At 38.6% G+C, this 15,492-nt stretch overlaps 1 protein-coding gene across 3 annotated transcripts in view; it reads left to right on the top strand.

Annotated features, from left to right (window-relative positions):
• DENND5B (DENN domain containing 5B) overlaps positions 1 to 15,492 on the top strand; it is a 211,083-nt gene that overhangs the window by 162,089 nt on the left and 33,502 nt on the right. For all 3 annotated transcript variants that reach the window (XM_004270878.3, XM_004270879.3, XM_049694507.1), the window contains 4 exons: positions 3,926 to 4,057; positions 5,339 to 5,491; positions 6,369 to 6,447; positions 13,234 to 13,315. In XM_004270878.3, the coding sequence (XP_004270926.1) occupies positions 3,926 to 4,057; positions 5,339 to 5,491; positions 6,369 to 6,447; positions 13,234 to 13,315 (446 nt within the window). The remainder of the gene's footprint in view (positions 1 to 3,925; positions 4,058 to 5,338; positions 5,492 to 6,368; positions 6,448 to 13,233; positions 13,316 to 15,492) is intronic.

Genomic DNA, 15,492 nt, shown 5'->3' with positions numbered 1-15,492 from the left:
TTTTCTAAACTCAGATGGGTAGAAATAAAGCAGAAAACAGCATTCCAAATATATATATTGCTCTTTGTTGATGTGTTCATGTATATATATATGATTTTAAACATTTTCTTAAGAACTGACGCATAGCCTGTCTACTGCTTTTCTTTTGTGCTGCTGTATTTCTTCTCTCCCTTCCCTTCTGCTGTGACTTTATCATATGCATGCTTGTTTTGCTGTCTCTTTCTCCCTGTCCTTTTCTTTTTTTGCTTTTCTGTCATTGGCACTTCTCCATCCTCTTAGCCTTCCGGGGAACTTGTGGTCTGTCAGAACTCCATGGCATTCTGGGAGTGGGATCAGGGTCTACCTCCTCCTGCACGGCTTCCTAAAAAATCCTTCTCTGAGTGCTGCCTGGTATGTTCTATGCCTGAAAGTGCTTTGCAGATGTTCCTGAACCTTGTCTTTGGTGTTCCTCGAATCATCCACGTGTATGAGTGCACATAGCTCTAGAATGCCTCACATCACCTTGTGACGTGAACTGTTAGCTCTCCACTTCCTTTTGTGATTGGTACCTTTTCATGGTGGTGTGCGCTAACAAGAGTAATTCTATACCATTGGCAGATAAAACTGATTATTTAAATTCCCTATCAGTGGTGTTTTTGAGGGGGAAAGGGGGGACTAGATTTAACACAATTGTTTTTCTTCCAAAGGGGAAATACATTAAATATTCAAATTTTATTTAAGCATTTTGCAAAAGTGCAGAAGTGATTCATTTTCAAACAGCTTTTCTTTTGCTGAGTTTTATCTCCACAGTGTTTTTTGTTTTTTTTTTTTGTGGTACACGGGCCTCTCACTGTTGTGGCCTCTCCCGTTGCGGAGCACAGGCTCAGCGGCCATGGCTCACGGGCCCAGCCACTCCGCGGCATGTGGAATCTTCCCGGACCGGGGCTCAAACCCATGTCCCCTGCATCGGCAGGCGGACTCTTAACCACTGAGCCACCAGGGAAGCCCCTCCACAGTGTTTTAATTTACCTTCCTTATTCCTGGTCTGTATTTTATATGGTCAGAAAATCAGATCATCGATATAGAATCTTAGTGCTAAGAGGAACATTTGAGGTAACTTTGTCCAACTTGACATGATTTAACTGAAGTCTGAGAGGCTTGCCTAAAGTCAAATGGACACACAAAGTCAGGCCTAGGCCCACAGGCCAGGCCTCCTTACTCCAAGCCAGTGCTCTTCCCAGTAACCCTGCACACTGAGTTGCACTGCACAGCTACTCACCTGAGGGCCAGAGTTACTTAGGACTCCTGGTTGTATTTTTTCCCGTAACGACATATTAATATAAATTTACTTAACTTTACAGTGGTCTGCTCTTCACAAGCTCCATGCTGGTTAGAGGCACAGTGTGGTTATTAGAAAATTCAGGGAAAGCCTGTACTAAAGAGCAGTTATTTCAGTGTTTACTGAATAATAGGATATATTTTCCTAGGTAGCTCCTACTGGTTTGCTTTTGGCTTAGGCAACAACGACGAAGAGCATCGTAAAAATCTCAGCAGAAACCTGGGGTGACTTCCCTCTGTCGGGAAATCGACTTTATTATAAAACCAGTCCTTGTGAAAGATTTCTCTTTCTTCTCAGTTTTTTATCTTAAAGTACACCTTTTCTTCCAGCGACCCCGAAGAAAATTACATTCTTATCATCACTTGTTTACTGTAAAGGCACTGCTCTATTTTTGTAGTATACAGGGGCAGCCTCACTGCTTGCTGTGAGGAAGGGCCTTGAGCCACCCCTGTATCCATTCTGTGCATGTCTGTGGAACGTTGCTTATTTTGTGGCTTCAGCAAAGGTGCTCAGAAGGAGAGTTTGCACGTGGCCCTGTGGAATTCACTGTTGGCTAATACTACATCTGCCCTGTATGTGCAGGGTGATTGGTGAATATGGCCACTAAAGGACAGCCCCATTCTAGCTTGCTGTCATTTATAAAATAGAACATAAACTTTAAACAGTGCTTAATTTTTAATCCAATTACTGACTTTAAAAAATCTAATTATGCATATTTTTCAGAGAAAAGAAAAATGCCTGTGGCTTCTTCCTAGCCTCTTGCCTGACCATGTACCTCACTTCTTTCCTCGTAGCCAGTGTATTTCTTCCTAAGCCAAGTTTAAGACTTAACCCTTCTTGAGAATTGAGTGTTGTAGTGGGTCTCTCTGCATTTGCACAAGTCCTAAAGACGGAGGAATTGAGGCTGGGGGAGAAACAGAACTCTTTTAACATTTAACAGTTAACATTTGTTTTTACCAACTATTTATCTCTAATTTGTAATATTCCAGTTAACATTAGTACAACCTGAAATGATAGGAAATGCAGGTATTATAATCTCATATATGATCCCTGTCTTATATCTCAGGTTTGTTTTTCTGAAACTTTTCATTTCTTGATTTTATTTATGTGAACATTAACCTTCAGGATGTTTTGCTAGACCTTGTTACAGTTAATTTCCCTAGTGGTGATAATTGACTCTCATTGTCAATTTTTCCTCTTTCTTTGACCCTCTAAAAAAGATTTGAAGCAGAAAGAAGTATACACAGCTGTTAGAAACTAAATTCTTGCAGAGTTCATTTCATTTTTTAATCTGTTCTTAAAATAATTACACTGGAAAAGAGATTATTTTGTTAATGCTGCCTTTCGTCAGGAGGGCTGGTAGAAGTAGAAGGTAAATGGATTCGTTGAATCCCTAGTTGATGAGATTTTTAACGAATTGTACTAGATTTAGCAGGTTATTTTTCTTCCAAGGGGGAATGTATTAAATGTGCAAACTCTCTTTTATTTAAAGAATGCAAAGGATTTTACACATCTTTTTCTTATAATATCAAATTTCCCCTTAAGATAGAAAAGATAGACTTCACATATGTATCTGTGGGAGGATGTGCTGGCTTGCAATCTCTCTCTCTCCAATAAACTGCTGGTTTTACTGTATAATTTAGAGCAATTATTCTCTAAATATGGACCTAAGAAGATACTTAGACTTTTTGGAGATTCTGCCCTGTGGTCCTGACAAACATAAGGTATCTGATGAGCTTTTGCAGGTACCACAGAAAGAAGAGAGACAACAGCTGTCCTGCGCTAATTATGTGTAGTGATTTTTTTTTTTTTTTTTTCCTGGAAGTTCATTAATCAAAGCTCAAGAGCAGTGGTCTGAGTTTCTGTGGTCCTCTCTGAGCCATCGATGTCTCCTAAAATGATATTTCTGCTTTCTTTTGACTGTGGAACAAGGCAAAGGAGGGATGTAGCAAAATGTCTTGGAAACAAGAGGCCTCCTCCTGCATTTGGAGCACATACTTTTCAGAGTGATCTCATAGCTTTCTGTGAGGCAGGTGGGCTTGTTTTATGCCCATTTTATGAATAAGCAGATATGCCTGAGGTCATAAAATTGGTTGCAGCCATTTTCCAGAGCTCCTGATTTTACTGTTGTGACTTGATTAGAGCAAAGGGTTGGGTTGGACAGCACTGCCCAAGAGGTTAGAAGCATGTCAAGGCTCTTGTTTTGTGGGGAGATGAGTGGAGGAAACCAGTGATCTGAGAATCACTGGGTTCCTGGAGAGCCTTGGATTTGTTATTCAGACATGCAAATGTTTCCATCCCAGCCATGATCCTGACTAATCACACCCCTGGGTATTCCCAATAAAAAGACTGAACTAGATGAAACTCCATCTCATTTTGAATGAGCTTTTACTTGGTGTGGCTTCTGTCACTCTCCTTTTCACGGGGTAACAGTAGAGGGGGTGGGAATACCTTCTGCCTTTCAGTGTGCTAAACCTTGAACTGCTGTTGCACGTATACACTTATGGCCTTTTTTTGCATCTTGTTGTTCCCGCACTTGTTTGTAAGGTTAAGTAGGTCAGAAGAATATCTGATGTTTATGCATTAAAAATACTCTTTAATTTTTAGAAATACATGCAAGAGGCACGAAGTTTAGGAAAAAACCTGAGGCAACCCAAATTGTCAGACCTCTCTCCTGCAGTGATTGCACAAACCAACTGGAAATTTGTAGAAGGCTTATTAAAAGAATGTAGAATGAAGGTATGTATTACTCACTGTGCAGGACAGTGTACATTCATGTTCAATCCATGTATGAAGCTAAGATGAGCTGAGCCAACCCCCACTTGAGCCTGTAGCTTCCCTAGAAGGACACTTTTACTGGGGCATAAACCTCATGTGCTCTTTACTGAGGGCATGAACCTCGATGGGTTCTGTTACCCACAGAATCAGTGACATGGGAGCCCTGCATGGTTTTTCTCACCTTTCAGCCATTGCTATCTTCCTCTCCAACATGACAGATATTAAACCAGTCAGAAGTTGTGTCAGGGATGTCGTCATCTTATGTGAAAGGCAACACATTTTTTTGTATGTGTTTATACGTGTCTCTGTGTGCACCTGTGTAGAACCTTATCTGTGCTCATATGTGTGTGCGTATATCCATAAAGAAGAAGACCTTAGCTGTGTTGTAGGTTTGTGTATATTACACATGAGTCTCCTCTCAGACATCTGTGTTTATCAGAGGTAGCAATACAAATTGACAAAACTCAGAACATCATTTTAGCCAATAACTTCATTCATTTATTTGACAGTCATTTCTTGAGTACCTTCTCTGTATTCAGTAAATGCACTATTTTAGCATCAGCTTACAATGCTGAATCACACAGACAAGGTCCTTGCCTAGAGGAACTAGATTCTCTCTCACTTTACATTTTATGAGGGCAGCTAAGTCTGCTGTAACTTAACTTACTTGAAACTGACTTCCATTTCCTTTCCATTTTCTGGTACATACTCATAGCAGAGAAGAGATGAAAGAGAAAAAGAGGAAGGAAAAAAAGAGGTCTGCTTCACTCACAAATTAGACGGCTCTGAAAAAATTTAGAGCTGCCTGTTTGTATTGTGGTTTTTGCCTAAATGCAATCAAAACTAAGTGTGAATACCTTTAGTATGCTAAGATGAAGTGTGAGTTGTGGCAGGTTGGGGTTTCAGATTCTATAGTATATTTTCTAGGCCTGGTGTAATCCCCCAATGTTATTCAAGTAAGTAATCTGAAAATTGTTGTGCATAAGCATTTACATGAGGATACTTTAAAATAGCATCAGAGTCTCTCTTTAGTGACTCTTTCTCTGACAAAATAGTAAAAGTATACATAATATTACTTGTTAGTTGACCACAGAGATTAAGACACTTTTCCCAAGGTGATTCAAAATCTGCAGTTAGAAGTATAATGAAGGGGAACCCAGATCTCCTGATCCAGGAATTGACTTGATGGCTTTTGGGCTCACTGCTGGGGTTAACACTTGCGACCACATGTGATGTTTTCAGACAAAACGCATGTTGGTGGAAAAGATGGGACACGAAGCAGTGGAACTGGGCCATGGGGAAGCAAACATAACCGGCTTGGAGGAGAACACCCTGATCGCCAGCCTCTGTGACCTGCTGGAAAGGATATGGAGCCATGGCTTGCAGGTCAAGCAGGTAACAGTCTCAGGAGGCCCTGGTGACAGGGCGAGTTAGGAGCTCTGTTAAGAAAAGTAACAAAAAGAAAAAGATATTATAAAAATTCAAGGTTATGTCCCTTTGTCACAGGATGACTAGAAATACGCCCCAGGCATTTTAATTCCAGAAAAAGAAAATATAACCCATGATTAGCAGGCAGTTTGGGGCTCTTTTCTGGTAAACAGGAAAAGATAAAACAACACATTCACTGTGGAGGCTGTATCCCCTGTAGATTCCATTAAGTATCTGCTTTCATCGCTGTCCAAGAAAAAAATCTATTTGCCAGAATTAACAGTTCTTTGCCATTTTAAGTTATCTGGTTATTCAAGGCAGAAACATAGATGATTTCTTTGCTTTTGTCCCTCATTTCCCTTTCTGGTTTTTTTTTTTTTTCTGTTCATCTTCCTCTCTTTGTCCCCTCTTCTCTTTCTCCTCTTGCCCCAGTTTTCTTCCCGCATTGCTACTGCATACATCCAAACATATTTTGCATACAGAAGTACATTCTGTGCTGCTGGAGCCTTTAATTCTGTGCTTGCTTGTGTGGCCAGTGTAGACAGCCCTAGTTACATACAACTAAGTAACAACTGAGCTGAAGTCGGGAATTTCCTTGCCTGCACTTCTGCCCTTTGCTTAGCTGCCCGTCCCCAGGCTGTTGCCAGTCTTGTCAGTGTGGCAAAGGACGACCCTCACTACACATGGAGTGGGGTGCTCAGAATGTCACACAGCTAGGAATGGATGAGCTTGGGTCTCCCAGGTTCAAAAAAATAGGCATTTCAGTGTGAATAGTTTTGATAAGTTATTTTTTGATGAATCATTTCTTATAAAATGAAAAACTTTATATGCCTTGTACTTTCAGGGGAAGTCAGCTTTGTGGTCACATTTAATTCAGTTTCAGGACAGAGAAGAGAAACAAGAGCACCTTGCAGAATCACCAGGTGAGAATTCATTGACTTGATTGTTTCTACAGCACTGGCAGCAGTGAACCATGTGAAAAATCAGCACCTGTGGGTTTGTCTCCACCTCTCAAGCTGACACTCATCCCATCTTGGGGTAGAGTAGAAGGAGCAATATTACGTACTAGCTGTGAGACCTGGGAAAAGTCCCTTGACCTTTCTGATCTTCAGCTTCCTCATCCACAAGATAGGGAAACTAATATTAGGCATGCCAAGGCTGTAGTGTTGATCCAATCAGAAAACATTTGAAAACGTCTAATGAGTTGTACTCATAGATCATACAAGTAGTATACCTTACTCTCAGCAGTCTTAGGGTACGGTGTATACTGGTTTTTTCCTTAAATAAAAGTTTATTCACATCGTTAATAATCTTTCAGAGGAGAAAACATGTATATATGTTTCAAAAGTATTCGGAAATCAGATTTCTTCTTCAGTTTATAACAAGACATCTCATGTTACAGTATCATGAGTCATTAGCTAATAATGGTAAAATAACCATCTATTTCACAAAAAGTAGAAGTAACAGTGGAAAGCCAGTAGAAGTAAAATGTTTTATACTGAGTCAGCTATTTGGGAACATTTTCTAAAATTATTGATTACTTTAGACATAGAAAAATGTGAAAAAAAAAAAGTTTTATTTTTTTAAAAACTCGTAAGACAACCACCAGCGTAAGAAATAAAGCAAATATGATTGAACCACCCTATTTCCATTCCCCTCACTGCCCCTAGAGGGCAGTACTACCCTAAATGTGGTGTTTATTGTTGGAAACCTAGTTTTTCAATGTATCCAATAAAACAGCTAGGAATATGAATTTGATACTACATTGCCCTGGAGCCCCTCTAAACAGAATGTCAAGGTTCTGATATCCCGGGATGTAACTGTATTTATAAAGATTTAGATCGAGTTTAAAAGCGTTCTCTAGTGTCCATCTATCTCCGTTGTCCGTTTTTCTATTGACAAAGTAAAAGTGCATTGGCATATTCCCTGAAACTATCTCTAACGTTTACCCACGTTCATAGAAGATTTAGCTGTTCAGATGTAAGGCCATAACCAAGGTAGTTTACCCTAATTAGAATAAATAAATTCCTAGGAAGAAATAACCATTTGTAGGATGAAATGTTGCAAAGCCAAGCTCAGTTAAGCAGGGAGGTGGAAGCATTTGACTCTTGTGCTGAACAGGCATGTGAGAATGTCCAGCTGTTAAAGTGAGCAGCTACCAGGCAACACCAGCAAGTTCATGGCTTTGAATGGTCAAATTGTGGGTGGTTGAGCTAGAGACCAGAGACTCAGCTGTTTGCAGGGCCTTTCAGTCAGTCAGTAATGACACCAGTAAAACTCTGAAGTCAAGGCTCAGAAATATGGAATGTGTCAAAGCCTCATGCAGTCCCTGTGCTACACTGCCAGGTGTCAATGAAGGGCTGGAGATCTAAGAACGAACATAAGCTAAATATTGTACTGATCCTAAGTAGGATTAATGTAAGCTGTGTAGCTTTTGAAATCAAATTTATTGTCTGTTTGAAGGGGTGGGTTTGATAAATATTGCTCTAACACTTCTGATAATTCAGCCCACAAAGTTAGGACTTAAAAAGATGACAGTGTGAAATGTATTTGAAAAAATCAGTTTAAAAGTAAAATCATTCATTGTTGAGAAACAGTGTGTTCTAATTATTTAGAAATTAGCAGTTACTGACTTTAATGATTTTAAATCTGGGTATTTGTTTTTTTCCCCCAAAAAAACTTTTTGTTTGCCAACTACTTAGCTTCCTAATTAATGGCAGTAAACAGTCTGCATCTTCATATTAAGGAAAGATCCTCCAAGTCCTTAGAGATTCACGGTGGGTTTGAAGACAGCTCTTATTAGCATCGAGCCAGGATGAGATTAGGTGATAGATCATTACTGTTCTTTCAGAAGCAGCACTAAACAGGAATCAGACATTTTAAGGGTTGCAGAAGAATGGAAAAGATCTCTTAGTAAGAGGACCATAGCAGGGTAGACTGTCTTGAAATTTTTTTAATAGATTTTATTTTTATAGCAGTTTTAGATTCATGGCAATATTCAAGAGATGGTTCAGAGATTTCCCCTGTAGCCTCTGCCCCTACACATGCATAGCCTCCCTCATTATCATCATCCTCCCCCAGAGTAGTACGTTGCTTACAGTTGATGAACATACATTGACATATAGTCACCCTAAGCCCATAGTTTATTTACATTAGGATTCACTCTTGGTGTGTTGTGCAGACTGTGGGTTTAGACAAATATATGTTAATGTATTTGGACCTACCATTGTGGTATCATATAGAGTACCTTCACTGTCCTAATAATGGTGTGTTTCTCCTATTTATCCCTCCCTCTCCTCTAACCCCTGTCAACCACTGATCTTTTTAACTGTCTCCATAGTCTTGCCTTATCCAGAATGTCATATAGTTGAAGTCATATAGTATGAGGCCTTTTCAGATTGGCTTCTTTCACTTAGTAATATGCATTTAAGTTTCCTCCATGTCTTTTAAAACTGTCTTAATTTTGACCTAGTCAAATTTTGACCAAGTCATTGTACCTAGCAGTTAAAAGTCCTATTTTAGAGAAAAGATCTCAGAATGCAATTGATTCTAGAAAGAGGACTGTTGTTGACATATCACCCCAAAGTTTCTACCCTTAAGAATGTTGACCAGCTTAGACATAGGGGGTGGGGTAGGGTGCAGAAGGGAGTGGAAATACCATTTTAAACAGTTATTCTGGATCTAGCCAAGAATTTGGAGTCACTCTTTAAACATCTTTATCTTCATCAAAGTTTTCTTTAGTTACTTACCTGCCTGTAGACTATAAATGGCTCTATAAAAATAATATATGCAATCTGCGCTCTACAAACTTGCTGTCTATGCAGTAACATTGATTCAGGCAGAAAACAAAGGAATTCCTAAGGCTGAGTATTAAATCCATGAGTGTTTATATTGAAGGAGAAAGTAGCCTATTGCATTTGAGTATAGTGAATTAAGAAATACTAATAGAGAGAGTCCCTGGTGGCCTAATGGTTAGGATTCAGGGCTTTCCCTGCTGTGGCCCAGGTTCAATCCCTGGTTGGGGAACTGAGATCCTGCAAGTCATACAGTGTGGCAAAATATATATATATATATACACACACACTAATAGAAATATACATTTTTAAATAGTTCATAAATTTCTCTTCTGGCTAGAGTAGACTTCATGGAAACTTCTTAGATTTTAGATCTCTAGATAAAAAGTATGGCCTTACTCCTTTATTCCTAATCTGGATTTTTGTTCACAGGCTTCTAAACTTTCCTCCAAAGTTACTAATAAAATACTGTATTAATTTCCTGGGGCTACCATTATACAGGACCATAAACTGGGTGGCTTAAACAACAGGCATTTATGGTAGAGGTACTGGGCATTAGGACTTCAGCATTTTTTTGTTGACAGTTAATCCGATGTTATCATCCAACTATCCCATTAGCAGATTTTTCATAAATCTCTATCTCCACCCCTAGTTCCTAGACGTCCATAGCCCACTGGGACCTCAAACTCAACACATCCTGAAACAAACTTATTATCTTAGCACCTCTCCCTCCTGTCCCAGTCAGGCTTTCTCCCTTCTTCTCTCCATTTCACTTAATGACATCAGTACCCTCTTGTCGGTCAAACTATAAGCCAGAAAGTCATCCTTAATGTAACAGCCCACTGGACATGACATCAGAACACTCTGCCCCTTTTAATTAATGGATATGATTGGGCAGGTTTCTTAACCTCTTTGAGCCTCAGTTTCTTCATTTGCAAAATTAAGGTTAAAAAATTTTAAGGAAAGTTTTAACTATGGGATAGTATATATTAATACAGTTTATATTCATACTTACTATTGTTTGTGACTCTTGAGTCCTGCTTACCCTTAATCCAGTCATTTAAGTCCACTGCATATTTCTCCTCTTCATTCTCATTGGCTGACACTGTCTTAGTTCATCCACAGGCTGGCCTTTGGAACAACTTCTAGCTCATCTCCCTTATAGCCCTTATACCATCACACTATCACTCTAGTTAACTAACTGAAAAGCACAGAGAAGCATATCATTTCTTTTCAAAATTTCTTTCCCCTCCCTAGGATTTCTGTAAATTTCTAACTTGTCATTTAAGGTTCTGCCATCTGGCCCTAAATAATCTCATCTTCCTAGTGAGTATTTGCTGTGCATTTTGAGGGGCCCTCTGGATATTCTCAGAATAGGATATGACCAAGCCTCAAGAGGCGTATAATTTAATAGGAGTAACAGAAGTGTTAAATTGTGGTAAGTTTGTGATAGAGGTTCAGTTTTACAAGTCCCATGAGAGAGAGGGAATGACTTATCCAATAGTGTTCCTAGGGGAAAGAGAATATTCAGGAAAGATTTCACACAGAGGCAAAATTAAAGCTAAATTTCTTTCCTTTTTTTTTTTTTTTTTTTGAGAACTTACTTTATGCCAGGCACTATTATAAGTGCTTTACATCTATTTGAATATGGTAGGTATTGTGACTGTCCCCAATTTGCAGATGAAGAAACAGACCGTAGAGGAGTTAAACGACCAACCCAAGGTCAGCGAGCTATTAAGTTCTCTGTAGGGCTTGAGAAAGCCATGTTCTTAACCATTAAGCTATACTGCTCTCAATCTGAAGTGATAAATAGGCTATAAACAAGGAGAAAGATACAGAATCACTAAAGGATGAACCAGAGACTTTAACGAATTGCATGGAGACATGAAAAAGTATATCACATGTTTAAGGAATATTGATCAGTGAAGGGTGGCTAGAATACAGGATTCCAAAACAGGATTCCCAGAACATGGTTAAGCCTGTGAGTGCTCTCATTGTGGTTGCTACCACTTCTTTAAATGTCAGACTCCTCTTTTATTAAGTCTCTCACCTGTTCTCTGCTCCCTGAGGCATGATTCCTTGTATTGTCATGTCTTCTTCTGGCCAAGTTGTCAGATTATGGTCTCAGCTCCTTTCTCCTGCCTCATGATCTTTTCTTTTTCTCTTCTCAACCCATTTCATTTTTTTAAAATTAATTCATTTATTTATCTGTTTTTGGTCTGTTGGGTCATCATTGCTATGCGCGGGCTTTCTCTACTCTTCATTGCTGTGTGTGCGCTTCTCATTGCTGTGGCTTGTCTTGTTGTGGAGCACAGGCTCTAGGTGTGCGGGCTTCAGTTGTTGTGGGCACATGGGCTCAGCCGTTGTGGCTCACGGGCCCTAGAGCGCAAGCTCACTAGTTGTGGCGCACAGGCTTAGTTGCTCTGCAGCGTATGAGATCTTCCCGGACCAGGGATCATACCCATGTCCCCTGCATTGGCAGGAGGATTCTTAACCACTGCCCCACCAGGGAAGTCCCTCGACCCATTTCTTATTACGTGTGTGGCCATCTTTCATGCTGTCTAATCATCTGGAGTGTAGAGGCATTCTCTGAGGTACTTCACTTTCTCCCCCAAAAGAGGGATGTGCTTTCATTAATTAGCACACTTAAGTGATGATAGTCTCAGACAGGAAGACAACCAGCACATTCCCTGCAAGTCTGTGGAACAATGTCTTCGGTGTCTGTTACCTCTTGGGTATCAAGATGAACCAGTGTTTTCAGTGACCCATTGAAAACTCCCTCCCCAAACTGCCAAGACAAATGCCCTATTTGTTACCTGCTTGGTAGGGAAGGCCCTCAAAAGGACTGCCTTTGGGTTGGTCTGGCCGCATTCTCTTTGTCTTGGCAACCCCATCAGTGCTCATTTATACCTGCCAAGTATCAGCCCAGCTTCTTTCACCAAGTGCCAAAAACTTGCAGATCCTAATCCACCAAAATGTTCCCTATCTTCCTTCAGTGCCAGCTTCATGTATATTTATGTGTTCTGATATTGTATTCTAGCCCCCCCGAAGTAGAATGGATCTAAAAACTGAGAAAATGCAAGTTTAATATACAACGAAAACTCACATTCTAAATTCTGATTTTATCAATGCATTTGCCAAGTGTGATGTTGCAATTTACTTTTCATCTACAGGTGGGAAAATGGAAATAAAGAAAGGGGACAAAACTCCACAGCATCTCATTTAAAGTGAGATTGAGCACTCCAACTACAACATATTAACCAATAATTGATTGTTTAGCCATTGCTATATAAGAGAATAATCTTTCCTTTTATAAATGTTAGCTCTTCAGACTTCATAGGAGAATGGCTCATAGACATTATACTTCTAACTGTCCGTTAAGATTACTCACTTTGCATGATAAACATACTGTAGTTTGGATTCTGAACTTTGAAGTAGAAACTTATATCAGACTAAAGAATCCAAACTCTTAGGTTTTTCTTTTTAAACCCTCTTTCAAAAGGGGACTTGTATGATTGTAGTTCACAAGCCCAGAGATAGTTCACGTACTTAGTAGGTTAATTTACAGACATTACTTTCCTGTAATTATTTGGACCTATTAGAATGATAACTTTAGAAAGTGACTGGCCCTTCTGGCCAAAATGTGCACACATTGTCTTATTTGCTAAGTGGACTTTTATGATTCATTTAAAATTTTCAAATACAGCCCCATATTAACTAGAAAGAAAATAACTAGTTTACTGTATTAATAAAGTAGGAACATTCAGGTAAACAAATTTGAGCTTTTCTGTTGTCTTTAAAATTTGTTCACATCAAAATAATTTCAAAGTATTTATTTATAGAATGTGAACCATGTAGTTTTTTTAAGTCTTTACTGTTATTTTTCTAATACTTTGCTGATATTTTTCTACATAGTTGCCCTTGGACCAGAAAGAAGAAAATCTGACTCAGGAGTTATGTTGCCAACACTCAGGGTCTCTCTTATCCAAGACATGAGGTATTTGATATATGTGCTAGCATATGGTGATAACTTTGAAATATTTATGGCTTTCATTTAAATTGCTCAAATAACTGTGGCTATGGTATTTTTTGCTTATGTATTCTGAAGAAAACCTTTTTTATAATCTTATTTATTTTACTTTTATACTATTATGTGTTTTCCTGACATTAAATCCAAAGGCAAAATGCAAGTGAGAAGAATTTTAAAATAGCCCTATTTTAAATTGTAAATTTAAATTGTAAATTTAATTTAAAAATTTTAAAATAGCCCTATTTTAAATTGTAAATTATTTTACAATTTCTTTGGTTCTTTTTTTTTTTTTTAATCTCCTTGAATTCCTTCTGCCCCCAAATATAAACCAAAAAATCTGCAAATAATGACAGGTTACTTAGCAGAAAAATCGCTGACAGGTAGATTTTCTTTGAAGCAAATGCAAATCTGAGAATTATCACATGCAGTTACTGGCTTTAGAAATCATTAGAAGGCATCAACATACCTAAAATAGATTTATTGAATGAGGAAGGCAGAGGCTTTTTTCTCTTAAACATTTTGGGTACATTTTAGTCAGCTTTTAAAATATGTGGGTCTAAAGTGAATGTTATAACATTTATAACGCTTGAAATTTTTCTTTTGTGGTATGCTTTAATATTAACTATTGATGTTTATTTGATTTGTCAGAGGCTTACAAGTGAAAAGCATAACTTTTATGAGTGGCATCATAGTACAGTGGTGACATATCCTGGCTTCACACTAGCTGTGTGATCCTAGGCACTTTTTGTAACTTCTCTTTGCCTCAGTTTTTCCTTCTCTCAGATAGAGATAAAAACAGTTATCTAGCTCATAAGAATTAAACTAGTTAGTCCATTACACTAAAAAGTTTCAAGAAGTACTCGGGTCATCCTGAGAGTTCAGTAAATGTTGGATTTTGTTATCTGAATCAGTTCCTATGTTTGTATCTTAAATGCCCTTATTCCTTGATAGATGTAATGTAGTTGTCCTCATGTAGCTTATGATTCCTTTTGATGGTCAGCATGAGATGAATAGTTGTAACTTTGAGGGGAAAATGCACTCCAGCTCTCTTAATGGAAGCATAAAACCACATCTGTTCTGCAGTGATTTCACAGTAGCCATCACTTTAAGGGGATGATTGTCAAAAGCTTTGCAGTGGTGACCTCAGGGCCAAACTTCTGAAACCTAATTAGGAGATGGTGACGTCACATAAGGCTGCCCCGCTCCTTCCAGTTTCCTGCTTATTTACTTTCATCTGCTTCATGTTGTTGGTTTTTTGTGGGGAGGGATGTCCGGCTGCAGTAAACTCCCTTCACTTTATAAGAGGCAGTCTAGCGTGCTGGTTAAGACCTCAGGCTATGGAACCAGCCTATAAAGGTTGCTATTTTAGCTCTGCCACTCACTAGGCTCCGTAGCCAAGGGTAGTTCCTTATAGTCCCAGTTATCTCACCTGTAAAATAATAGTGTTTCTCTTAAAATTTTGGTGTAAATATTCAGTGAGTTAATAAGTGTAAAGCACTCAAAATAGGCCTGGAAATAAATCTATTGTTTATGAACTCACGCATACACATACATCTATATTTATTTCTGTTTCTATATTTATTTATATGTGTGTATATGTATTTTTACACACACATACACACAGTTAATTTTTTTAAGACCATAAATTCATAATGATATCTCTGCTTCCAGTTCAGTACCACGGGGACCATTCTAGCCTTCTCCCTTATTCGTAATTTTTTTCTCCAACTATGAGACACCTGGTTCTCGTTATCTGCAACATATCCACTTATTTGTGCAACCTGTATTTTCGGAATTGCTACCCCAGCCCCTGTAAGGAGCAAGGTTACTAGCTAAGTTTAGTGCTGTGCACAGCTGCAGTTTTCTTTGTCATTAGCCTTTCAGTATCCAGTCAAAATACTGTTTTCCAAAACTTAGCTTAGTTCTTTTTTTCTCCAGTCCCTTCAGTGTGGTTGTATTATTCATTTGTAATAGCGTTAGGGTTATTTGTTAGCTTGTATTCCGTTTGAGGTTCCCTCCACATCCTAGTGGTTTTTGTTTTGGGTTTTGGTTAAATTTATATACAGTAAAATTCATCCTCTTTTGGTGTGTAGTTCTATATGTTTTCATAAACACACAATCATGATACAGAACAGTTCTATCAC

The sequence above is a fragment of the Orcinus orca genome, chromosome 11 (genome assembly GCF_937001465.1).
Source record: "Orcinus orca chromosome 11, mOrcOrc1.1, whole genome shotgun sequence".
NCBI lineage: Eukaryota > Metazoa > Chordata > Mammalia > Artiodactyla > Delphinidae > Orcinus > Orcinus orca.
The sequence above is the reverse complement of the archived record's forward strand: the minus strand, read 5'-3'. Positions and strand labels throughout refer to the sequence as shown.